This window comes from Chiloscyllium plagiosum, chromosome 24 (assembly GCF_004010195.1).
Source record: "Chiloscyllium plagiosum isolate BGI_BamShark_2017 chromosome 24, ASM401019v2, whole genome shotgun sequence".
Lineage (NCBI taxonomy): Eukaryota > Metazoa > Chordata > Chondrichthyes > Orectolobiformes > Hemiscylliidae > Chiloscyllium > Chiloscyllium plagiosum.
Genome location: NC_057733.1, coordinates 9,328,767 through 9,354,589, shown reverse-complemented (window position 1 = coordinate 9,354,589; position 25,823 = coordinate 9,328,767). Strand labels below are relative to the sequence as shown.

Sequence of the window (25,823 nt, the reverse complement as noted above, 5' to 3'; positions counted from 1 at the left end):
ACCTTCAACATATTGTCTCGCTATCACCATTGTTAACAGCTAACCCGAGAATGCAACTTTAAAGAAGGTTTTGTGATTTACACATGAAAGAAGTGAAACTATCACTGTATTCTAACAGATGAAAGCCTTAACAGACAATCAATTTTTCAATGTATAATTTCAGTTACATCACACTGTAAATTTTTGCTATAAATTCTGTGTTAGGATCGAGCCCTCCACAATCACCTGATGAAGGAGCGTCGCTCTGAAAGCTAGTGTGCTTCCAATTAAACCTGTTGGACTATAACCTGGTGTTGTGTGATTTTTAACTTTGTACACCCCAGTTCAACACCAGCATCTCCAAATCATGTCTACAATCATTACCATCCTTCTACATGGCGGAAGTACAGAACATTTTATTGTGGTCATATTTAACAGTTTAATTGTTTCCCTTCTGAACCCAAGTCACATGTGACTGGCAAAGCAAAACTGGAGGCTTGTGAAATCAGTGAGTCTGCTGAGACCATTAGCATTGAAGCCATTCCGACTCTAGTTTCGTCAAACTTTACTGCTTGGCCTTTGAGCATTATGTGGACCAAATACAGAAAGATAAATCTAATGGGGAGGTTCACACATTCTAACAGTACTTATTAGATTTTTCTCCCTATATAAAAGCAAATTTAATTGTTTTGATATCCATATGTGAAATTTTAATTCCCAAAATTGTGTTTTGTGATATTCAGTTAGTCAATTCCAATTGGAAGTTGGTTGTATGTAGTGACACATTTATCCCCAGCTCGAATTAAAGGAATCGTCCGACTGAGTTTAAGGAAAAAATATCCACTGTTTGACTCTGTCCAGCTGCAAATTGTATCCCATATCCAACTCCTTGACTGAGACAGTGATGTCAATGGACATTCTCATAGTTTTAAATTAAAATTCTGTTAAATCAAAAATCTGTTACAAACACTCTTTGTCCTGAAATGTCCCAGCTGTTCTTCCACAACAAGACAACTCATGCACAAATAAGTGAAATATCTTCAGAGAAGCTATGTTCATTAATCTTTCCAAGGTTATAGAACGAATTTGGGAGTGATTCTTGTTAAATGCCATTACTGATTAGGTAGAAAGCTAATTAAATGAGGTAATGCTAGGAAAATGATGATTTGCATAGTTGGCATGAGAGCAAAACAGTTTAAAAGATGCATCAGGAGATTGAAATCGCAGCATTTCATGATGTTTGATTAGTTGTGAACTCCCCATATCATTACTATAGCATGACAAATGGAGCCAATTCAGCCAATTGAGACCATGGCAGTATCGACAATATACTCACAAGCTATTTCCAGAAGTGTATACTTAATGATTGTGTGTATAATTATTATCAAGAATAGTCATCACTGTAGGTGTAATACATCACCATACAGTACAATACTTCTGTGAGATGATGTTTCTCAAATGAGGATAATCAAATCCAAGTATTATACCCACCTAAGCCAATTTGATGGACTGTTTATGACTCGTAATCTCAAACTACAACCAAGACTTCAAAGCACTAGCAAATAATATACAGTTACCTGTATCACACTGAGACTTGTTGAGTAGAGGACAAAATGAATAATTATATATACATGATTTTAGATTTATATAGTACTAAAATTAACTGTTTATTATATATTTTTTATCAGGCTTCTGGATTGCATTTAAGTTCAAAAAGTGACCTTATGCTTAAGAAGTTTGAAGACCACTGTTTTAACATTGTTAACTTCAATGGAAGTAAGATTCAACAGGTTTTGTTGCTCTATAGTCATTACTTATTTACAGGCACACACAGCACCCAAGGTCCCAAAGAACAGCAAATAATCTATTGATCAGTTAATCCATTCTTAATATCACATACTGCCCTCGGCTCCTTTATACTATCCAAAGAGGTAGACAGCTTAACAGCCCTGCTTCAATCTTGTGCAGAACTGGCTGCCCAGATAATGTGCACAGGTTCTAGAGAAAACTACAAGGAGATAAACCGTAGAGATATGACAATCTGAAGGGTAAATTGTTTTGGACAAAATACTTTTCTCTTAAGGTTTGATAAGTACATGTGTTCATGCAAGTGAAGGAGATGTTATAATGTGAACATTTTCACCTTTTATGTATTTTTCTTCAGATTCCACCACCAGAGAACTGCCAAATCTTCTTAGGGCAAAGAAACAAATTGAATGAATTGCAGGTATAAATCAATTTGGAAGGTGTGACATGGTAATGCTAATGAGGGACACAGAGGCTACTCAGTCTACGCCACCGATGATGTCATCGACATACTGGAGAAACAGTTTTGGGGAGGAACCCAAGTAGGATTGGAACATCCACAATTCTTAGTCTTATACTGGTCAGATCACACCTTGTATCTAAGGAAAGGCATACTGAAATTCAGTGAAGGTTCACTAGATTGATCCTAGGTTTGGAAATATGTTTTAAGGAGTCTATACTCATCAGAGTTTAGAACAATGAGAGGTGACCTTATTGAAACACACAAATCTCTTAGAGGACTTAACAGGGTAGATATAGAGAGATTGTTTCCTGTTATGGGAGAGTGTAGAACTAAGAGGGCATAATCTCATAATAATGGATCACCTAAAACAGCAGTGAGGAGGAATTTCTTTTCTCAAAGGGTATATTCATGGAATTCTTTATTACAAAGGTTTGTTGAAGTTAGACCATTAAGAATATTTGAGGCTAAGATCACAGATTTTTAATCAGTAAGGGAGTCAAGGGTTATGGGGAAAATGCAGGAAAGTGGAGTTGAGGCTTCTCAGATCAGCCATGATCTCATTGAATGGCAGAGCAGACTCTATGGGCTGAATGTTTATGATCTGTTTATGATCTGTGAACTATGCATACCAGATTATAATGTCTATAGGACAAATCAGGAAAATGGTAAAGGGAGGAGGTGTTAATTGTTTAAGGTTGAAATCACTTCAATAATAAAAGGGTAGAAGTAGTAAACAGATAATGGAGATATTATGGTAGAATTAGAAAATAAGAGAAATTAAGGAGTTGTGCCTAGAAACTCAAGTAGCTGCTGCCAAGTGGCAGTTAGCATCAATGTAGAGATTAGACAAGCATGTAGCAAAAGACCAAGTGGCTTAAGTGGGATTTTTTACATTAATATGAATTAAGACATAAACTAACATGTCAGACAAGTGTAGATTTCTTGAGCATGTCAAAATCAGTTTCTAGCAACAATATGTCCTTAAACCAACAGTGGGCAATGCCATGTTAGATTTAGTCATCAGCAATGAGCCAGGTTTAATCAACAATCTAAAAAGCATTAATATTTACCTAATAGCAACCATAGTATAGTTGAGCTCAATGTAGTGTTTGAAAGGGGGAAACAAGAAATATTTGCAACAAGTTGGAGACTGTACTCTGTGGATGGCAAAAAAAGTAAAATGACAGAAGATCATTGGGAGGTACTCAATATGGTACAGACTACTTCATTTTCCTAAAGGACAAGAGGTCAGTTTTAGCAAATGTTACCTGTGGCTCAGTGGGTATCCCTGATTCAGAAGGTTATAGGTTCAAATCCCAGTCTTGAATATGCAAACCAAGATTATAATTGGAGCACATTACTAGAAGAGAGTTGTCATTTTGGGTGAGATATTTAAAACCATGACCTTGTCGACTCTCTAATGATTACATTACTTCACTGAGGAGCTGGGGGACTATCCATGGTGTTCTGGCTGATATTTACCCTTCAATCAATATCATAAGAGGAAAGAAATTTAGATTATTCAGAACTTTCTCTTTAGATTTGAAAATGGTGCTGCTATTCCACTCTTTAAGGATGGAGTGTTTGCTGCCAAATAAAGATGGCCACTAGTGCCGACATGATGGTAGCAATAATGTCACAACACCAAGATAGGGCTTTGTGGCCACATCCTGTCCAGCTCACTGACTATTGCTCCTTCCTTCCATGAGTGGTGAGTGAGATTCTCCCACACTTATCATCTGTCCTATCCCTAACAGAATAATTTACAAGTTGATATTCGATTTGGGGGTTGGTCAAATTATTGACATATCTCAATATGTTAGGTTGATACTATCATTGTGCCACAAGACTGCCTCTGCTAGAAAGATTACTTGTATGGATCTTGGATGGGGACAACATTAGACTTAACTCTGCCACTATCCATCATGATGCCAGTTAACATTCCCTGCTTAACGTTCCAAAAGCAGGAGTGATTACTTGAGTGAGTTACCAGGACATACTGGCAAAACTCAGCATTTTCAAGACAACTGGAACACAAAGTGTACAACCAAGATACACTGAAGAGAATACGCGGATGAAAAAGCCTAAGGTTGTGTTAGTATAATTACCCAATCCATCCTTGATTTCAATCCCCCCTAGTTTTTTTAATCTTCTCCAGCCCTACAACTTAAAAGATCCTTGCACTCTTCCTGAATTGGCCTGCTGTACCTCCCTGACTTTAATAGCTCCATCTTTGGCAGCCATGCCTTCAGTTGTTTAGGCATTCCGTCACTGAAGCTTTCTACTCTTCAATCTGGCCACCTCTCCCTGCTTACCCAAGACCAATCTTGAAACCAGCCTCTTTAACCAAGCTAGGAGAAAGTGAGGACTGCAGATGCTGGAGACCAGAATTGAAAAGTGTGGTGCTTGAAAAGCGCAGCAGGCCAGGCAGCATCCGAGGAGCAGGAGAATCGACGTTTCGGGCATAAGCCCTTCTTCAGGAATGGCTCTTTAACCAAGCTGTAAGATACTTGTCCTGATGTCGCCTCATGTGGCTGAATGTCAAATGTTTTGTCTGTGTTACATTTGTGAAGCATGTATGGGAATATTTAATTGTACTAAAGCTGCTTTACCACTGCAAGTTATTATATGTGGTAGACTTAGAATAAAACAGCTAAACTAAAAGCACATTCTGTTCAAAGAAGAAACAAAGAACAATTGATTGCTCACCTTTCCCAAGTCCTGAAATAGCATCAGTTATCACAATCACTTTGTTCCGCACAGCTGATTTGGACATCAGTTGCATTATTCGTTTGTAAACGTAAGCAATGCCTGCAATCCCAGCCACCAATAATGGGAGAATCAATAAAGCCAGAGCACCCATCTCTCTGCTACTAGTGAAATTAGAGCCAGAAGAAAAATCATAATTAATACAAAGAACAAGAGTCAGTATGATATAAACACAGTCATCAAAACACAGTCATCAAAACTATGAAAGCATTGTATTATTAAAATAATCGAAACTACAATGAATTATGATATGTTTTTGCTCATGGGATGCAGGAACTGTTGGTAAAGCAGCCTTTATTGCCCATTTCTAGTCAGAAACACAACCAATTTTCACATAGCCACCTCCCTCAAACAGAGCTGTAAGACTAATACCGAGAGATAACAGCCTGAAATCTGAGGGAAGATTGAACAACATATAGATCCTTAAAAGGTGACTTTATGGTTTCATAATTAAACAACAGAATGACCCAATTCATAAGACTATCACTCCATGCCACACTTCACTCTAGTAAGCACAAAAAGCACAAAAGACATCTAGAGTGGCCCTGTTTCAAGAAAAGGACATGTAGCAGAAAAAAATATTGATTATAAATCAGGACTCTATCTCAATAAACTTTGTTAAGAAGCACCTTGAGTTGTGTTCATACTCAGTTTGAGTATGGGTCTTCAGCCATATTGCACTAATATAGCAAAAATCAGAAACTTGCTATTGAACTAAGAAAAGAAATGAGCAACCACAAGTTTTGTCAGTTACACAAAAGGGAGATAGTGGAGAAATGGAAAGGTGTGTGGATGTAATTCCAGAACACAGTCAGCTGAATGTACAAGCAGCAATGCTGGGGTAAAGGAGATAGCAGATGGTCAAAAGGTTAATGTTAAAGGAACGTAAATTCTTGGAAGGTTGATGGACTGGTAATATTACAAAGATAGATCGGGCAAGACCATGGAGGGATTAGAACATTAGAATGAAAAATCTGAAGTCAAAGCACTGAACTGGCAGCCAAGATAGGAAAGGAGCAGAGAGGTGATTGACCTTGGTATATTTTTGGATGCTATCAAGGGTGAAAAAGAGGAAGCCAGCCAAGAAATTATTAGACAGTTCCGTCTGCAGATGGTTTTGTGGCAAGGTACAATGGAGATGGAATTAGGTGGTCTTAGTTTTATGAGCCATATACGTAACTTCAACACTTCCTGAGGACCAAGGATGACATATTTCCACTCCAACTGAAGGTTTCTGGGATGGTTGACAAGTCTAATATACAATCTGCAGATTCTGCCACATGGGGGAAGGTGATACTTGAAGATTTGAATTATTTGGAGGTTATTATGGACTCTCCAGTGCCTTGATCATGTCTTTGCATGTTCCTTCAGATGTTTTCTGATTACTCCCCAAAAAACCTTCACTATTTTGATTGGACAGAACAAAGGACTCTCATGAACAAGCGAGAATGTTTGACCTCTTCAGGGATACTTTGAGGCCAACCTTAAATTGTTTTTGCTGACCTATCAGGAGTCACCTGCCATGATTGAATTCCAAGAAGAACAGTTTCAGGATTCTCGTGTCAAACATTCGAATGATGTGTCTCATTAAACAGAAATGGTTTTATATGATAAATATCTGATGCTTAGCATTTGCGATTGAGAAGGAAGCTGGTGTTGTACCACTTTTCTTGGGATTTGGAAGACTCCACCAGTGGGACTTCTCCAGTGCTCAGTGCATGGACTGTTAGCACACTGGTTGTTTCCTGGATTCATTATCCCGTAATATATATATTAAATAAGGCAGTTGGCCTGAAAGAGTTAACTCAGAAGCTTTGGAATAGCTCTGTCCGCTGAATATAAGTAACTATAAATTTCTCAGAAAAGGCATTTGGTTCTGAGCTAGTCAGCTTTACAGTCTATAGCCATGTTCAGGGTACTATATCTTGGGGGATAACAATATTTCTAACTAAGGTAGTTAATTAGACTTAACCTAATGTAATTTGTTGTATTGCTATTATGCGACAAACTATTTCTTGTTACTCAAATATATGACTCTTCTGTTGAAAACTTATGAGTGGCCACTAAACTCTGAAATTCTCTCTCTAGATGTTTCCAACTCTCTACTTTCTTTATTTAAGATGATTCTTAGAACATACTCCTCAGCCAATCCTTTTCCCATTTGCACCAGTGCGTTCTTATATAGCAGAGTTTCAATCTTCACTTAATAATGAAATAAGAGCAGCAAAAGCTGGAAAACCCTCAGCAGGTCAGGCAGTAACTGCAACAAACGTTAATGTTTCAGGCTGTGACCTTTCATCAGAACTGGGAAAATGTTGAGATGTAATAGTTTTTGAACAAGCAGTGGATAAGACAAGGACACAAACAAGATTCATGACAGAGTGAAAGACAAGGATAGATTGAATGACAGAAAAGTTAGTTCTCTGGGGCCAAAGGAATAGAAATGGGGCAAGAAAAGTAAAGAGACAAACGTTATATCTACAACAGGTACACTGCTGACTAAAACAAGAAATGAAATAAGCAAAGGAAACAAAATGGGAACATCTCCATTCTGTCCACTGACTTGATCCCAAGCTTCTAGGGAATGATCCCACGATAATGTAGACTATTTAAGTAATTGAGTATTGAGAAATTAAGAAAAACAATCTCCACCTACTGTTAAGAGATTTGGTTGAATTTCTTTAAAACAAAAGGTTCTTAATAGTGGAGAGGAATCCCCATCCTGTTGGCAAGATGGACTGAACGACAAATGGGCAAGCGGGTGACCTCTAATGGGTACCAGCTTGAATTAAAGAAAATAAACAATGGCAGCTTCCCAACATTAATGATTAAATAAACAATGGCAGCTTCCCAACGTAAGTGATTATTCTTACATCCAAGGATCAAGGAAGAAAGGACAGAGATGTCAATCAAAACCTTAGGAATTCTGACATGATTCTTGATCCAGGCAAGTGATTGAGTTTCAGTCATATTAAATGGAATTTGAATAGATGTCTTCTTAAGTAAAATAGTTAACGTAGAAATATTTAGAGGAGGAACAGTAAATTTTGTCTTAAGAAGCAATCTCCTGTTTAAAACACATTTATAGACATGTGAATAGAAGGAGTTATAATTACAGATACAAGATAGAGGGCTAGTGTTTACCAGATCTTTCAAAGTCAGGTGGGACAGAAGCTGCTCATAACTCGCTGGCTAAAGAATTCTAACATAAGGTGTAACCATATAACTTTAAATACAACTATCCCTATATTAGAACTGATATTATGAATTTTATAGCAATTAGTAGGAATTATCATCTTTTTGTATCTCCTGTGATTAAGATAGTAGAATATATGAGTAACAGAATTTAATAAGGATAGCAATGAATACAATGAATAACAGAATTTGAACAGTCCTTAGAGATAAGCAATTCTGGCAAATGTCTGAGAAAGCGTAGAACCATTAACATTGGAACAATAATCAATGGGGTACATTGTAAGATCCCAAGGCCTGATGATAGTGATATCTAGTAAACATCACAAGATCGTGGAGAATCTAAGGTCAACCATGACGTTGTTCATCATTGATCATGTATTCACAGGATTGGATGTGTACGTCCAAGGAGAAGTAGCAAGCACTGATGTCAATGTTGCATGTAACCATTGTAACACAAATATCCTGTACTTTAGTGGGAAAAATAGAGTGTCACTGACCTCCAATCTGAGCCATAATTAAGAGGGTAACTGGGCCATATATGAAATTCAGAGTGGTTTCTAGTCTCTCCCACATGTGGTAAAAGAGCTCTGAATAAAGGTCACTTGTACTGATGAACATAGAACTGGAGACTCCGCTTTGATATCTCTCCCCAACAGCATTCAACAAGATACATCACAACAAGGAAGCAAATGTACTTCAACCAAATTTGCAGATGACACAAAAATAGGTGGAAAGACAAGTTGCAAGACAGGTACAAACAGTTTACAGAGAAATATTGACAGGTTAAGTAAGACGACAAAATGTTGGCAAATGGAGTATAACGTGGGAAAATGTGAAGTTGTTTACTTTGGAAGGGAGAACAGAAGAATATAGTATAATGTAAATGAAGAAAAACTGCAGAAAGATGTAACACAATGGGATTTGGGGGGTGTACTCAACAAAAAAAGTATCCCCCAAAACACAGAACACTAGCACACTAAGTCAGCAGGTAATCAGGAAAGCGAATGGAATGTTAGCCCTTACTTTACGGGGGTTGGAGTATATGAGTAGGAAAATTTAACTGTAACTGTACAAAGTGCTGGTGAGACCACATCTGAAGTACTGTGAGCAGCTTTGATCCTCTTAATTAAGAAAGTATATTATTTCATTGGAGGCAGTTCAGACAAGGTTCACTGGAATGAACCCTGGTATGAAGGGAATTTTCTTATGAGCAAAGGTTAAACATCTTGGGACTTTACCCACAGGGTAAATGCTGAGAGGGATGTTCCCCCTCATGGGAGAGTCTAGGATCAGAAGGCATAGTCTCAGAATTAAAGGGTACCAATTTAAGATGGAGATGAGGAGGAATTTCTTCTCCCAGAGGGTTGTGAGTCTTTGGAACCTCTTGCCACAGAGAGCTGTGGGGTACAGACCTTGCGTATATTTAAGGCTGAGATAGGTAGGTTCTTGATCAGTAAGAGAATCAAGGGTTATGGGGTAAGGGCAGGAAAATGGACATTAGAAGTGTCATCGGATCAGCCAGGATCCTATTGAATGACAAGTAGGCTTGTTTGGTCTATTCCTGTTCCTATTTCTTATGGACTTACAGGATCAAGGGATGTCTTGTTGCAATGGTACAGGATTTTGGTGAGATCACACTGACTACTGTGTGTAATTTTGGTCTCCTCTTTTGAGAAAGGATATTCTGGCTATAAAAGGAGGTTTATCAGACTGACACCTGAGATGGCAGGACTAACATATGTAAGACAGTCTGGATCAGTTCAGATTACATACACTAGAATGGAGAATAATGAGGGGGGAATCTCATAGAAACCTATAAAACTCTAACAGGGCTAGACATGATAAACACAGGAAGGATGTTCCTGATGACTGGAAAGTTCACAACCAGGAATCATGGTCTAAGAACAAGGCTAAACCAATTAGGACACAGGGGAGCAGAAATTTCTTTACCCAGACAGTGGTGAGCCTGTGGAATTCTCTGCCAGAGAAAAGCAGTTGAGGGCAAAACATTTAATGTTTTCAAAGAGACAGATATAGTTGTTAGGGCTGTTGGGCTCAAAGAAAATGGGGAGAATGTGAGAACAGATACTAATTGGATGATCAGTCACAACCATATTGAATGGTGCAGCAGGCTCAAGGGGCTGAATGGCCTACTCCTGCTCCTGTTTCCTATGTTTCCATGCTGCCTGACCCGCTGTGATTTCCAGCAATTTTTTGTTTCCAGTGCCCATTCCAATGACTGCAGTAATTTGCTCTGATATCCTATGTTTCTATGTTTCTTTGTTTTTCTTGCCCGATTCCAATTCCCTTTGGCCCAAAAAGATCTTTCCATCATTCAATCTCCTGTCTTCCACTGGTCACCTACAGGAAGAAGATATAATCCCTGATGCCTCTGAGGGCTCACAAGCTGACTGGAAAATTCAATGACTACTCACTGTTTGTGGGTGAGGAGCCCTTTAGCAACAAATCTCACCTTTAGGAGAAAGACCCAGAAGCATGAAGGTGCCAGCAAAACAACATAACCTTTTGCACGTACCTGCCTTAATACCCTCCCCCATAATGGGGCAGACACTCAGCTCTGGAGTGCTACCAACAGAACCAAACACATATTGTACAATACACTTTATTCCTCAAAGTAAAACTGTTAACAATTCTCTAGGGTCTTAGATCCAATTTTTTTTTTGGTGGGGGGGAATGTGATAACCAATAAATTTGCCTCAGATAGGCAGGGAATCATTTCAAAGCCAGTATTAATAAAGACATGGAAAATTAATCTGTTTGCATCAACAAGAGAAATTTTAACGCAAGCATTTTGCATTGGCATACAACTGTAAAAGCTTGTTCAGAAAGATTACACCTGTGGCACCAGTACCACACTTTAGTCAAAACAATATTGCTTCAATGAAGGTTAATTGAGAACTAAATACTTGCACAGATTGTAGAGTTATGTTCTATCACATCAATAAGGAGAATTTTTTTGTATGATGAACAGTTTTCAATTAAAAAGGAATAAGGATGTGTATTTAAACAGCACATCATCCAAATGCCAAGAGCCTGAGCAGTAACCGTTGCAAGTAGGCACATATACAGCCAGTCAGTTTACATACATCAAGAATCACAAGCAAAATTTTTAATTAATCTATTTCATTTATGTTGGTTGGGAGTGGAATATTAATATTAATACCATAACACTCCTTTGCTTTTCCTTCATTAATTGTGCAGGATTAAGAATTTTAACAAAATGGGATCGTAGTTTCAGGTCCAAAGGACAGTACATCCAACTAATAGAACTCATTAAAATAAAACAAAGAACTGCAACTGCTCAAGATCTAAAATAAAAATAGAAGTTACTGGAGAAACTGAACAGGCCTGGCAGCATTTGAGGACAGAAAGTAGAATTAACATTTTGGATACAGTGACTCTTCTTCAGAACTCTGCTTTCTCTGCGCAGATGTTGCCAGATCTGCTGAGTTTCTCCAGAAATTGCCATCTTTTCTGATTTATTCCTTCAAAAGAGGTTCAAAATAGACAACTGAACTTCTGAGTGAGATTTGAACCCAAAACTGAGTGTTTTCAAGACAAGAACAATATCAAATGAATTAAACTGAAATTTCAAAATGAGGATGAGGCAACCTCAGCTACCCTATCAATGCCACAAATCCCTTCACACTATACAAAGCAGAGCAGAAGTATCTCCCAACTTTCCAGCTAACACTGACCCCTAAATTAATACAACGAAAACAAATTTATCTGGTTGTTCATCTCATTGCAGACACTTGCTCACAACTGAACTGCCTCTTTTTCCCTACAATGCAACATTTCAAAAACACTTAATTCAATGAAAATGCTATTGAACATCTTGAGATTGAGAAAAGAGCTACATAAATGCCATGGATTTACAATTTTGTTAAATACAATTCCTTCCTTCTGTTCTGCCTCACTGATAAAAACAGGTTCGTTGCAATATAAGGTTGATACATAAATTTTAAATAATTAATCCCTCTGATCTCTATAAAATCGTTGACAATGTTTCTCAAACTGTAGACAAAGGGGTTTTGTTTTAGAAAGTAGTAAAACAGATTCTAATAGTCTGACTCTTAAATTGAAACTAATTTATGTATGATCATAATAAAGACTCAAAGTACAAAGTCGTGGTTTAAATCTACCTTGAATTTAAAATTTAACTTACAGTTAAAGCTGATCACAGTATAAAAAGTTGATAATAGGGCCTTGTATATTGTTCCAGAATAAGCTGATATTTCCAAATGGATGTTAGAAACTGTTGTCTGTCGACATTTAAAGTTTCACACTTCTCACCTCTTGGTGAGCTGTGCACCAGAGGAGTTCTCTGAAAGTGTTTTAATAGCTAAAAGCTGAGCCAGTAATTTCACTGGAGTAAGTTGAACCCTCTCCCAAATACCAGCCTTAGTTGCTCCCTCTCTGAATGTCATGTGACCCATCTAATGTCATTCTAATAATATACAAGCCAGAAACAGCTACATGTAACTCATAAGCATGTCAGCCTTTGTACAATATCTCATGTGTTTTGACCCCACAGCTATTTACTGTTCAGGTTGACACCCCTTCGAACAGTCTCAAAGTTAAAGCATCAATAAAATGCCTGCAATGACCCAATTCTTCAGCAATTGAACTGTAGACATTCCCGTGACAAGGAATTATAGAATTACAGGATGGTAAAGCTCAGAACAAAATAATTCCTCTCATTGTACCTGCATCAGCTCTTGGGGAGAACTATCCAATTAATCACACAACCACACTCTTCTAAAACCTTGACATTTTTTTTCTCTTCTCATACCTGTCTAGTTCTCTTTTTAATGTTACCATTGACTCAACTTCCACTGCTCTTTCAATCAGTGCATTTCAGAATGCAGCAAATCACTAAGCATTAGTGAGTATTCTATGTTCTTCCCTGCAGTGAGTCGGAAGAAGGGTGGGCACTTAATCAGGCTGGAAGATGGTGAATCAGAATTGAGTCCATGATGAGAAGATCTATACAATATTTCTACAGTGGAAACACTTGGCGCCCCTAAGTACGCAATTAATGTCCATTTAAGGGCCTCATCCTGCTACCCCAGTATTAAATCAGCCTCAGGCAAGCTTGTCAGTACACAAGGAGCTGAAAGAGGAGATCTGTGTGTGTTGCTTATGGTCTTCCAGGCAAGCAGACTCTGACTAATCAATTAATCATGCACACTTGTCTCGTGCATTATGCAAAATTTATTCCCTTTATGTTGTGTGATGACGCTGCAGCTTTAAGAAGTTATTTTGTCCTGGTTCCTTTGAAGAAAGATTGAATGAGAGGCGCCAAACTGGCTACGGAGAACCACCTTGGCTCTTTTATAATGCAGCCTGAATGGGTGTGGCCAGCTCTCACAGATTAGGATATCGGGTTTTGGTATTTCAGTAACATCAGAAGCTGTTTGAGGTCTTAACAGAATTGGAAGCTTCAGTGAATGTCTTCTGGCTGCTACTCTCTCAGAATTTTTTCTTGATTTTTTTTCCCTCCTAGATTGGAGAACTGCATGTGAGAAGCTGTGTCTGATTTTCTTTTTTTTTTACTGAGGGACGTGTTTATGGGATATTACTACTCTGGAACAGTTAATTAGTAATAGTTACTGTGCCTATTATTTGGTTAAGCTTTCCAAAAGAGTTAAGTTATTCTAAATTCCTCTTTCTTTGGTTGTATTTTAACTGCAATGTTTAAATAAATTGTGTTTTGCTTAACTTCAAGTAGTTTGACTAGTCGCATTGCATCTAGAACAGACTCTTTACATTTGCTTTTAAAATAAGAAAATGTTTGCGTCTAGGCTACCTTCTGAAAATATTTTGAGGGGTCTGATCTGGTCTATAACAGTCAGTATTTCTTATAAATGTCCAAAAGAGTGCAAGGTGAAAAGCTTCATCAAAAAGGAACCTGTGTTCAATTCCCGCATCAGGTGACTGTGTGTGGAGTTTGCACATTCTCCCTGTGTCTGCATGGGTTTCCTCCGGTGATCTGGTTTCCTCCCACAATCCAAAAATGTGCTGATCAGGTGAAGTGGCCATGCTAAATTGCCCGTAGTGTTAGGTACATTAGTCAGGGACAAATATAGGGTAGAGGAATGGGTCTGGGTGAGTTACTTTTCAGAGGGTCGGTGTGGACATGTTGGGCTGAAGAACCTGTTTTCATACTGTAAGGAATCTAACCTAATCAAAATTTCTCTTTTAAACTTAAACCCAGGTTCTATACTACCAAAGGTACAGATAGTAATTGTTATACAACCACCTGTATGAAGTGATCTCAAAGAACCAGTTCAGCTCCTTCTTAAAGATAAAGCAGAATGTCACACCAATATGCCAGGAGGCAATGCATTCTAACGACTCAACTGTCTGTGGAGGTAAAACAAATATCTGGCCTTTTCCTGCTCTCACCAATGAAGATAAGCAATAGGACTAGGAGCTGGCCATCTGGCCATCAAACCTGCTGGCTAATATATGAATAACATTGTTGAACTTTTAAAACCAATCTCACCTTCCACCATATTTCTATATCACTTTATTTCCTTATGGTCTCTTTTGGTCAGAGGATAAAGAACACTCTTAATGAATAAATTTCTCTCCATCTCAATATTAAACAGGTGGTGGTTTATCCTGACATGGTGACCACAGGACCATAGGACTCAGGTTCAGGACTAAGCCATTCAGTCTATCTGGCGTGCTCCGCCATTCAATAAGATCATGGCTGATCATGCTCAACCTCACTTTCCTGTCTGGCCCAGGGGTCCGAGTCATACAGCATGGATACAGACCCTTCGGTCCAACCAGTTCACACTGACTGTGATCCCAAATTAAACTAGTCCCACCTGTCTGCACATGGCTCATATCCCACCAAATCTTTCATATTCATGAACTCATCCAAATGTATTTTAAATGTTGTAACTATACCTACATCCACCACTTTCTCTAGCAGTTCATTCCACATGCTGTCTAAAATACGTTGCCCCTCATATCCTTTTCAAATCTTTCTCCTCTCACCTTAAATATATGATCCCTAGTATTGAATTCCCCCATTCTAGGGAATAGACCCTAGTCATCCACCTTATCTATGCCCCTCATGATTTTAAAAAGCTCTATAAAGTCACCCCTCAACCTCCTATGATCTAGTGAAAGAAGTCCCAGCCTTTCCAATCTATTTTTATATTGCAAATTCTCCATTCCCTGCAACATCCTGGTTAATACTTTCTGAAATCCTCTGCAGTTTAATATCCTTCCTATAATAGGGCAACCAGAACTGCATATATTAGTTCAGAAGAGGCTTCACCAACATCCTGTACAACCTCAACATGACATCCCAACTCCTGTACCTAAAGGTCATAACAATGAATTCCTTCTTAACAAACCTGTCTACCTGTGGCTCAAATTTCAAGGAAGTATCACATTCTGAGATAACTTAAGGTTTTATCAGCATAAAAAACAAAGTGACATCTCAGCTTAGACAATGCTTTAAAGGTTTGAGGTTAGGGTCTGTCTGTATCCCAACTTTGAGGCAGACCGGTTCTATTTCCAAAGTAGGAATATATAAAACGTCACACTGGCTGACTGCCTACAAATTGGGTGCTTTTTGAACAAAATAAAATGTATCTGCAAATACAAATTCACCCCATAAACTTATACGTGTGTGTGTGTGAGGGACAGAGTGTGTGTGTGTGGGGGGGGGGAGGTGGAGACTATGGGAATATGCACATGTGCATGCTTTATAGTGTGTGCGCAAGTGTAACTGAGTATGTGCTTGTGAAAGGGGTATGTGTGTGTGAGAGTGAGAGAGAGAGAGAGAGAGAGAGAAAACACACACAATCATACTCACACAGACTCTCTCTCATACACATGCTTTCTCTCTCTCTCACACACACACACCCATATCCACACTCAGACTCATGCGCAAACCCTCTCACAGGCATATACTACATCACACTCATGCGCACACTCTATCAAGCACACACACACACGCACTCTCTCCCTCTCTCTCTCTCTCTCACACACACATGCGCACACACACACATGTCTATGGGGCGAATTTGCATTTGCAGATTTTGAGGTTAGGGTCTATTTTGTTCAAAAAGCAAACAATCTGTTGGCAGTCAGTCAATGTGGTATTATTTAATTCCTAGTTTGGAAACAGAATGAGTCTGACTCAAGTTTGGGATACAGACAGACTCCATCCTCATACCTTTAATGCATTGTCTGAGATGTCACTTTTTTTTTGTAAAACCTTAAGTGACTTGAAAGAAGTCCTATGATTTACATATTAATCAATCGAAACCTGCAACCCCATTCTAAGTGATTAAAGAGTTAATAGGAATCGAGGTTTGCTCAGTACATCGCATCAGTTGTATGACATTTTGATCTTTTATCATAAATTCTGTGTCCTATGATCCTGCCCTACTAGCTACCTGATTAAGGAGCAGCACTGTGAAAGTTTGTACTTTCAAATAAACCTGTTGGATTATAACCTGATGTGTGTGATTTTTAACTAACTCCACCTTAAAAAGGGAGACTTCTTATTTTAAACCATGTTCCCTAGTTCTAATATTTCCTCCTAGAGGCAATACTGTCCTGCTTTCCACTTTATCAAGTGCATTCAAGAACTTATATGTTAAAACATGATCTCTACTCATTCTACTAAACTCCCATAAATACAGGCCAACCTGTCCAACCTTTCTTCATCTCAGGAATAAGTCAAGTAAACCTTTTCTGAACTGCTTCTAAAACAATGATATCATTTTCAAACAAACATTGAGAGTGCTGTAGAAACTCATTTTGAAATGAAGAGACTAACACAAATACATAGTAGAGTAGCGCCTCGACATACGAACGACCCCGTTCACGAAGAAATCGGTTTACAAACAGGATTGTACGTAAAATTTTGCTTCAACGTACGTACGAAATTCAAGTACGAACAAAGGTACAAACGCAAAAAGCCCGTGTGCGACCACGTGGTTTCATTGTTCTGCTTTGCTACGCACTTGTTGAACGCAAAAGCTCTCGGGCCCCACATGATCTCATTCAGTTCGTCTTTGGCGCGTGCGTTATGAACAGCGTTCGTTGCTACGTCCAAGCATTCTTACACTATCTGAACAATGGCAAAAATTGATTCAGTTCGTGAACTTTTCGGTTGGCAAACCGGGTCCCGGAATGGATTAAGTTCGTAAGTCAAGGCGCTACTGTACTTCTGATGCAATCTCACTATGACCACATATAGTTAAATTATAACTTCCCGATTCTCACATTAAATTCCCCTTGAAATAAATGTTAACATTCCATACTTGCTGTATCTGCTTACTAACCTGTCATTATTAATGTACCAACACGCCCAGATTCTCTGAACTTCACAATTCCCCAACCTCTCTCTATTCCTCCCACCATTCAAATAGATTTCTTTCATTCTTCCTGCCAATTTCACGCTTTCCCACATAAGATCCACCTGCCTTCATTTTACTCACTCACTCAGCCTAATTTTGCAACTCTCACCCCAGTCAAAGAAAACAAACATCTCACCATCCACTCTGTCAAGTCCTTCAAGAATTTTAAACATTACCTGATTCTTCAAAGGTTCAAAGAATTGAACTAACAAGAAACTTTTTCTTTTCCTTGTAGGCATCAAGGTACATAAGATGCAATAACTTAGAGGTTCCCACGGCCCTCCGGAACCTTCTTCCCCTCCTCTTCACTCTGACTCTGTCCCCTCTCCCAACCCCACCTCTTGTCGTATATTCACTATCCCTCCTGACCTTCTGCTCTCCAATGCTGAACATTCTGTACTCAGCAAAGGTCTCAGTTTTATCCCTCTGCATCCCCACCTTAATGAATTTCAGGCATGACATAACATTGAACTCTTCTAACACCTTTGCCACTGTGCCATTTCTTTGGACAAGAGTCCTCTCACCATCTCACAGACCCCTTTTTGCCCAGATCCCACATGTCCCCTCCACCTGGTCCTCTCCCTTTTCACCTTGTACCTGCACTTGATCCATTCAATCAGAACTGTCGATGTGACATTGGTCGCCTCAATTCTTCTGTCCCCCGCTCCCCCACCCCTTACCTGTGCCAACCTATCCTCCCAGGAACTGACTGCACTCTGTGCTCTCAGATCCAACCCTGTGTTATTAAGCCTTTAAAGGAGGTGCTGCTGTAGTCTGGTGGACTGACCTCTACATTGCACAAGCTTAGCGCCAGCTCTCAGATACCTCCTTCTATCTCCTTTGGACCATGACCTTACGATGGAATATCAGGCCATTGTGTCAACCACAACCAACCTCATTTCATCTGGTGATCTCCCTCCCCCAAAAGCCTCCAAGCTGATAGTCCTCCAACCCTGCACAGCTCGCTTCTAGCTCCTTCCCAAAAGTCACTAACAGGACTCCCCAGACAGACCCATTGTTTTTGTCTGTTCCTGCCCCACAGAACACATCTCTTTCTACTTTGACTCAGTCTTTTCTCTCCTGATCCAATCCCTTCCCATTTACTTCCACAATTCCTCATATGCTTTACACCAGTTTTAGAATTTCCAGTTTGTGGGCTCCAGCTGCTTTCTATCACGGACATGCAATCCCTTTACACATCCATCCCCTACCAGTATGGGTTTGGGCTTTCTGCTTCTTCCTGGAATAAAGACCTGAACCAATCCCATCCAAAATGGATCCTCTGCTTCGCTGAGCTCATCCTCACCCTCAACAACTTCTCTTTTAACTCTTCTCATTTTTTACAGGGCAGAGAGGTGGCCATGGGTATGTGCATGGTACCAGGTATGCCCATCTCTTTGTGGGGTACATGGAACATTCCTTGTTCCAGTGCTATTCCATGCTCTCAGATCCAACCCTGTGTTATTAAGCCTTTAAAGGAGGTGCTGCTGTAGTCTGGTGGACTGACCTCTACATTGCACAAGCTTAGCGCCAGGTCTCAGATACCTCCTTCTATCTCCTTTGGACCATGACCTTACGATGGAATATCAGGCCATTGTGTCAACCACAACCAACCTCATTTCATCTGGTGATCTCCCTCCCCCAAAAGCCTCCAAGCTGATAGTCCTCCAACCCTGCATAGCTCGCTTCTAGCTCCTTCCCAAAAGTCACTAACAGGACTCCACAGACAGACCCATTGTTTTCGTCTGTTCCTGCCCCACAGAACACATCTCTTTCTACTTTGACTCAGTCTTTTCTCTCCTGATCCAATCCCTTCCCATTTACTTCCACAATTCCTCATATGCTTTACACCAGTTTTAGAATTTCCAGTTTTTGGGCTCCAGCTGCTTTCTATCACGGACATGCAATCCCTTTACACATCCATCCCCCACCAGTATGGGCTTGGGCTTTCTGCTTCTTCCTGGAATAAAGACCTGAACCAATCCCATCCAAAATGGATCCTCTGCTTGGCTGAGCTCATCCTCACCCTCAACAACTTCTCTTTTAACTCTTCTCATTTTTTACAGGTCAGAGGGGTGGCCATGGGTATCTGCATGGTACCAGGTATGCCCATCTCTTTGTGGGGTACATGGAACATTCCTTGTCCCAGTGCTATTCCAGCTCCCACCCACAACTCTTTTTCCGGTCTATCGATGTTATCATCAGTGTGGCTTCCCTCTCTCATCCACAATGAGAAAAGTTTATTGAATTCACTTCCAATTTCCACCCCACTCTCACTTTCACCTGGTCAATCTTTGACTCCTCCCTTCCTCGACATCTCTATTTCCATTTCTGGGGATTGACTAGCCACCAATGTCCAATATAGACCCACCAACTCCCAGTTACCTATACTACACATCCTTACACCCTGCTTCCTGTAAAGACTATTCTGTTTTTCAAGTTCTTCTGTCTCTAGTGCATTTGTTCCAATTTTGCCAACTTCAACAAGGGAGCTTCCAAAATGTCCACCTTCTTCTTTAACTGAGGATTCCCAACGTTGACTCTCCTGCTCCTCGGATGCTGCTTGACCTGCTGTGCTTTTCCAGCACCAGACCTTTGATTCCCTAACACTGTTGTTGACAGGGCCCTCAGCCAGGTCCGACCCATCTCCCGCACTTCAGCCCTCTTCTTTCCGAAAACAGTGATAAGGTTCCCCTTGTCCTCACCTACCATTCCACCAGCATCCACACCCAAAGGATCATTAGCCACTATTTACACCACCACCTGATGCATTTCCCCTCTCTTCCCTTGTCAGCCTTCCCTTAGGACACCCTGATTCAATTTTCTTTCACAACCAACACCTTCCACACAGCCTCACGCCACCTTCCGCTGCAACCACAGAAGGTGTAACACCTGTCCATTTACTTCCTCCCTCCTCAGTATTCAAGGGCCCAAACATACCTTCCAGGTGAAGCAGTGATTTTCCTGCACTTTACACAAGCTAGCCTACTGCATTTGTTGCCCACAATGTGGTCTCCTCTGCATTGGGCAAATGAAGCATAGACAAGGTGACCACTTCACAGAACACTTGCGTTATGTTTGCTAAAAAAGACCTTGAACTTCCAGTTGCCTGCCACTTCAACACACCACCCTGTTCCCTGGTTAATATTTCTGTCTCAGGCTGGCTGCAGTGTTCTAGTGAAATGAAGCTCAAGCTGGAAGAACTGCACCTCATTTTCCACCTGGGGACCCTACAGCCTTCTGGACTCAATATCAAGATCAATAACTTTAGGCCTTGGGCTTTCCCATGTCCTTAACCCAACCCCCAAACACAAAGCCTAGTTATCACATAATCTGCTATTACACACCATCCATTTAAAAATCACACAACACCACTATAGTCCAACAGGTTTATTTGGAAGCACTAGTTTTCGGACCGCTGCTCTTTCATCAGGTGGTTGTGTTGCGGGACTAAAAGATACAGAATTTAGAGCAAACCTAGAATGGGTCTATCTCGTACACTGCAAGCAAGGATGCCCCAAGGCATGGTACGTTGGCGAGACCAAGCAAACACTATGACAATGGATGAATGGACACCGCACAACAATCACCAGACATGGGTGTTCCCTCCCAGTCAGGGAACACTTCAGTGGTCAGGGACATTCGGCCTCAGATCTTTGGGAGACTCCAAGGCAGACTTTGGGACAGGCAACAACGCAAAGTGGCCAAGCAGAGGCTGATAGCCAGGTTCGGTATTCATGAGGATGGCCTCAACCAGGACCTTGGATTCATGTTGCTCTACAGGTGAGTCCACTACACTATACACTCACACATACACATACACGCATGCTCTAACATACTCACACACTCATGCAGACCCTCTCTCATGCACATGCTCTCTCTCATACACACTCACATAAACCCCCTATATTCACCCACGCATGCATCCTCTAACAGGCTTATACTCACACACACACTCTCTCACGTACACTCACGCACACACTCACATGTACACACTCATTCTGTCCCTCCTTCACGCGTGCACACATATACGTCAATGGGGTGAATTTGTATTTGCAGAATTATATTTGCAGATACGTTCTATTTTGCTCAAAAAATGCAGAACCTGCAGGCAGTCAATCCATGTAATACTTTATTAATTCCACTTTGGAAATAGAACCAATCTGACTCAAGGTTGGGATACAGACAGACTCTAACCTCACACCTTTAATGCATTGTCCAAGTTGAAATGTCACGTGGTGGGCGGCACGGTGGTTAGCACTGCTGCCTCACAGCACCAGAGACCCGGGTTCAATTCCCGCCTCAGGCAACTGTCTGTGTGGAGTTTGCACATTCTCCCCATGTCTGCATGGGTTTCCCCTGGGTGCTCCGGTTTGACACGGTAATCTTTCGCTATAAATTTTGCTATAAACTCTGCAAGCCAGATTGTTATCCACTCAGTCTGGGGAAATGAATAGCTGCTAATAGGGGCCATTAGCCCTAAAACTGTTTAACTCGATATTAAATCCAGAAGGCTGCAGAATTCTCAAGTGGAAAATGAGGTGCTGTTCTTCTAGCTTGCACTGAGCTTCTGCTCTATTTTCCCACCTTGCTTTGAATCTTCAGGAAATTTGGATATATTACATTCAGTCTCTTTACCTAAGCCATTAATACGAATTATAAATAGCTGAGACCCAGGCACTAATCCTGTCAGTGTGCATGAGAATGTTAATGTAGAGGTCATCCTGACTAAACCTTGCCACTGAAAAGAAACACAGTTATCTATAATATTTAATCTCTCATTCAAGTACCTGAGTCACAGCTGAGTCATTGTTTTGGCTTCTTTATTGTTCTGGTGATGGGGTTGCTGTTGGCCAACCCAGCATTTATTCCTCAGCCCGAAGTGTCAATCACATTGCTGTGGATCTGGACTCATATGTAGGCCACTCTATGGCAGAATTCCTTCTCTAAATGAACTAGATGGGATGTTTTATGACAGTTGACAGCAGTTACATGATTACTGTTCGGCCAGTTTTTTTACCCTTTCTATTAAGTTCAAATTTCACCATCTGCTGTGGTGGGATTTGAACAGATGGCCGTGGAATATTAACTTGGGGGCTTGATTACTAGTCCGGTGACATTACCACTACACAAACATCTCCCTATAATTCTGTAGCTCTGGAATGTCAGAAACAACACTTTTTTTTAGTACTTGAACCAACTTTCTGCAGTTTTGTCCTACAAGTTTTTTTTTAATCTATCCACTTGCTTGTCAATCAGAAAGATTCCCATGTGTTTTATTGACTGTTTTATGTGCCACAGCCTATACACAGCTTCTGTTTGTTTCACAATAAAGGGAAGCAATACAAGAGCTGAGATTTGGTCAACTGAAGAAGGAAACCCCTCCAAAGGATTTAAAGAGCAACTGTACAGCAAAGCAGGGCTTCCGTCTGAAGACAATGTCTCAAATCGTAGGGTTGACAGTCCTTGCAAAATAGAGAATCTCACCTGAAACAGCTATCAGGAAATCCTAAGGGTAGAGGTGAGCTGAATATCTATCAGGAAAACGTTTAACTCATCAGTACGATAATATATGCAGGGTTTGAGGTGCTGATAAATACATTTTCCATCAAAGGCCCTGGACACTCTGCAAAGCCTGAGTTTCAATTTTATCCTGGTCTACACTGTCCAATAGAGTGACTCAACAAGGTGGAAGGCCACAGCTACTAACACCTAACTGTGGAACTCAAAATAATCATGGATCATACCAGGACTTGCTGTTTGTAAGCCCACTTCCTCCTGTCCTTCTATACACAGAGACAATTATTTATTTTGTCTAAGGAAACCATTTTAAAGAGCAGGAAAGACAGAAGGATATGAAAGGCCATTCTGTCACTCAGCCCTGCTCAACCATCCATTGAGATCATGACTAATCTGATTATAACTTCAAAACCACTGACACTCACGTGAAACCCTCATAAACTTTCACCACCCTGCTGAACAACAATCTAGCTACCTCTAATTAAACATATTTGGAGGATAAAATCTTCCCAGACCTTGAACTACGTGGGTTTTAGCAAGAAATTTAGGTCCCACAAAGCCTCTCTCAACATCGAGACAAATATGTCACATTTTTAAACCAAGTCCTGGATGTGAAAATGAGATTCATACTCGTGAGTGGCGAGAGGACTATTGACAGACAATTTATTGTTGATTATCATCCTCATTATTGCTTCATTTCACCTCATTAGCATGTACTCTCCCATTCTCCTATTGACCAGATAGAAATTAGTCAATGAGAATTGACAGGAAAGTCAGAATGGATATCTACCTATTCCAGCTTGCCACTTGCTCCTTCATCCGGACAGCACCTTGGAGTACTGTGCTTGGTCTCTCATGGCCAGTTTCATCAGTGCAACAGTTTCATCCCCCAAGCTATCAGGCTCCTTAACACAGTATGATCGTATTCTTTCCCATCTGAAATTCTTTGCATGACTTTGAATTGCTGCTAGAAAAATGTCTATTAATTATCATTCTTCTATTACACTGTAACTTGTGTGTTTTGCACTTCTTATGCACTTAATGCCATGTAGTTTGTGCTGTCCACGTAGCACCCTGGGTACTGGGGGAAAACTGTCTTGTTTTTACTGTATCAGTTGTATATGGTAGAAATGACAAATAAAAAGCTACTCTTCTCGATTTTGGTCTCCTTATCTCAGGAAAGCTATTATTGCCATAGACAGAGTGCAATGAATGTTCACCAACTTGTCCCCAGGATGGTAGCACTGTCCTATGGAGGGAAATTGGGCCTGTATCACTTTGAAGAATGAGTGGTGATCTTAATGGAACATACAAAATATTTAAGGGCATAGACAGGGTAGATGCAGTCAAGTTGCTTCCCTTCATTGGAGAGGAGCTCAATTAAAAATAAGGGGCATGTCACTTAGGTCCAAGGTGAGGGGAACATTCTTTCTTCTCAGGAGGTTGTGAACTTTTGGAATTCTCTACTATAGAGGCCTGCTGAACCTCAGTCTTTGAGCATGTTTAAGGTTGAGATTGATAGATTCCTGATATCTGTCACATAAAGGATTATGGGAATGGAGGTCAACAAAAGGCATTGAAGTGTTCAATCAACCCATGATCATACTGAATGGATCATCTTCCTGTGGTTCTTAACTTGGACAACCAGCACCAATGTCTCAGGGCACACTCCATAGGCAGCAATGAGTACAGTTGGGGTACAGCCACAGAAAGTCAAGGAGGAGTTATCAAGGACCAATGCTGTGAGAGAGGAGTTGAGAACTTAACTGTTAGATTGGAATCAGAATGCTAGAATGCAGAGGGTTTTACAACAGCAAGGAAGGTAACTCAATACATAAGAAGATTAAAAAACGGAGCCTTGAAAGGAATGGGGTATGGCAGTGGGCTGATTCATCAACAGCAGTACCCTGGATTCAACATGGTGGACACTGGACTACTAGATCATACAATTTTATTTGATATTCCTGGACTGAAGCTGTAACATGGGCAGATTAAGACTTAGGTAGATGGATGGGGTGAGAAAGTTCAAAGCCTATAGGGTTGATGGAGAGGGCTATCAAGAAGATACATTTGGGGGTTCACCAAGTTAAGAGTTTGGTCCTGGTACTCATTGCTTGAGCATTGACAACTATTTCATTCCAATATGCTGTAACTAACGAGCACTCATTGTAGATGAAAATGGCTGCCACCACACCCAGAGTAGGTGAGCTTGGGCTTCTTCTGACAGACACTTGTACAGTAAAACTCAAACACACCTCCAAGCATTACATGCTATGTGAAACTTAAGCTTTAATCTACTGTCCAAAGTGTTTGCTCCAAGCCTCCTAATCGCATCGTAATTGCCTTTCCCCCAGCTGTAACTCTTGCCCAGTGGTATATACCTATCCCTTTCTATCGCTAAAATAAACATAACAGAATTGTGGTCGCTATCACCAAAGTGCTCACCTACTTCCAAGTCTAACACCTGGCCAGCTCATTACCCAGTACCAAATCTAATGCGGCTTTGCCCCTTGTTGGCCTGTCTACATACTGTGTCAGGAAGCCCTCCTGCACACACTGGACAAAAACTGACCCATCCATAGTACTCATACTATAGAGTTCCCAGTCAATATTTGGAAAGTTGAAGTCCCCCATGACAACTACCCTGTCTCTCTCACTCCTATCGAGAATCA

General features: G+C 40.3%; 1 protein-coding gene across 2 annotated transcripts in view; it reads right to left on the bottom strand.

Annotated features, from left to right (window-relative positions):
* Window positions 1-12,628, bottom strand: part of dhrs7cb (dehydrogenase/reductase (SDR family) member 7Cb) — a 29,987-nt gene extending 17,359 nt beyond the window's left edge. The window contains exons 1-2 of one of the 2 annotated variants that reach the window (XM_043714240.1): window positions 12,402-12,628; window positions 4,958-5,121 (exon numbers count right to left, since the gene is read on the bottom strand). In XM_043714240.1, the coding sequence (XP_043570175.1) occupies window positions 4,958-5,111 (154 nt within the window). In that variant the 5' untranslated portion in view covers window positions 5,112-5,121; window positions 12,402-12,628. The remainder of the gene's footprint in view (window positions 1-4,957; window positions 5,122-12,401) is intronic. The other variant, XM_043714241.1, reaches the window with a different exon arrangement.
* Window positions 12,629-25,823: the final 13,195 nt, after the last annotated feature.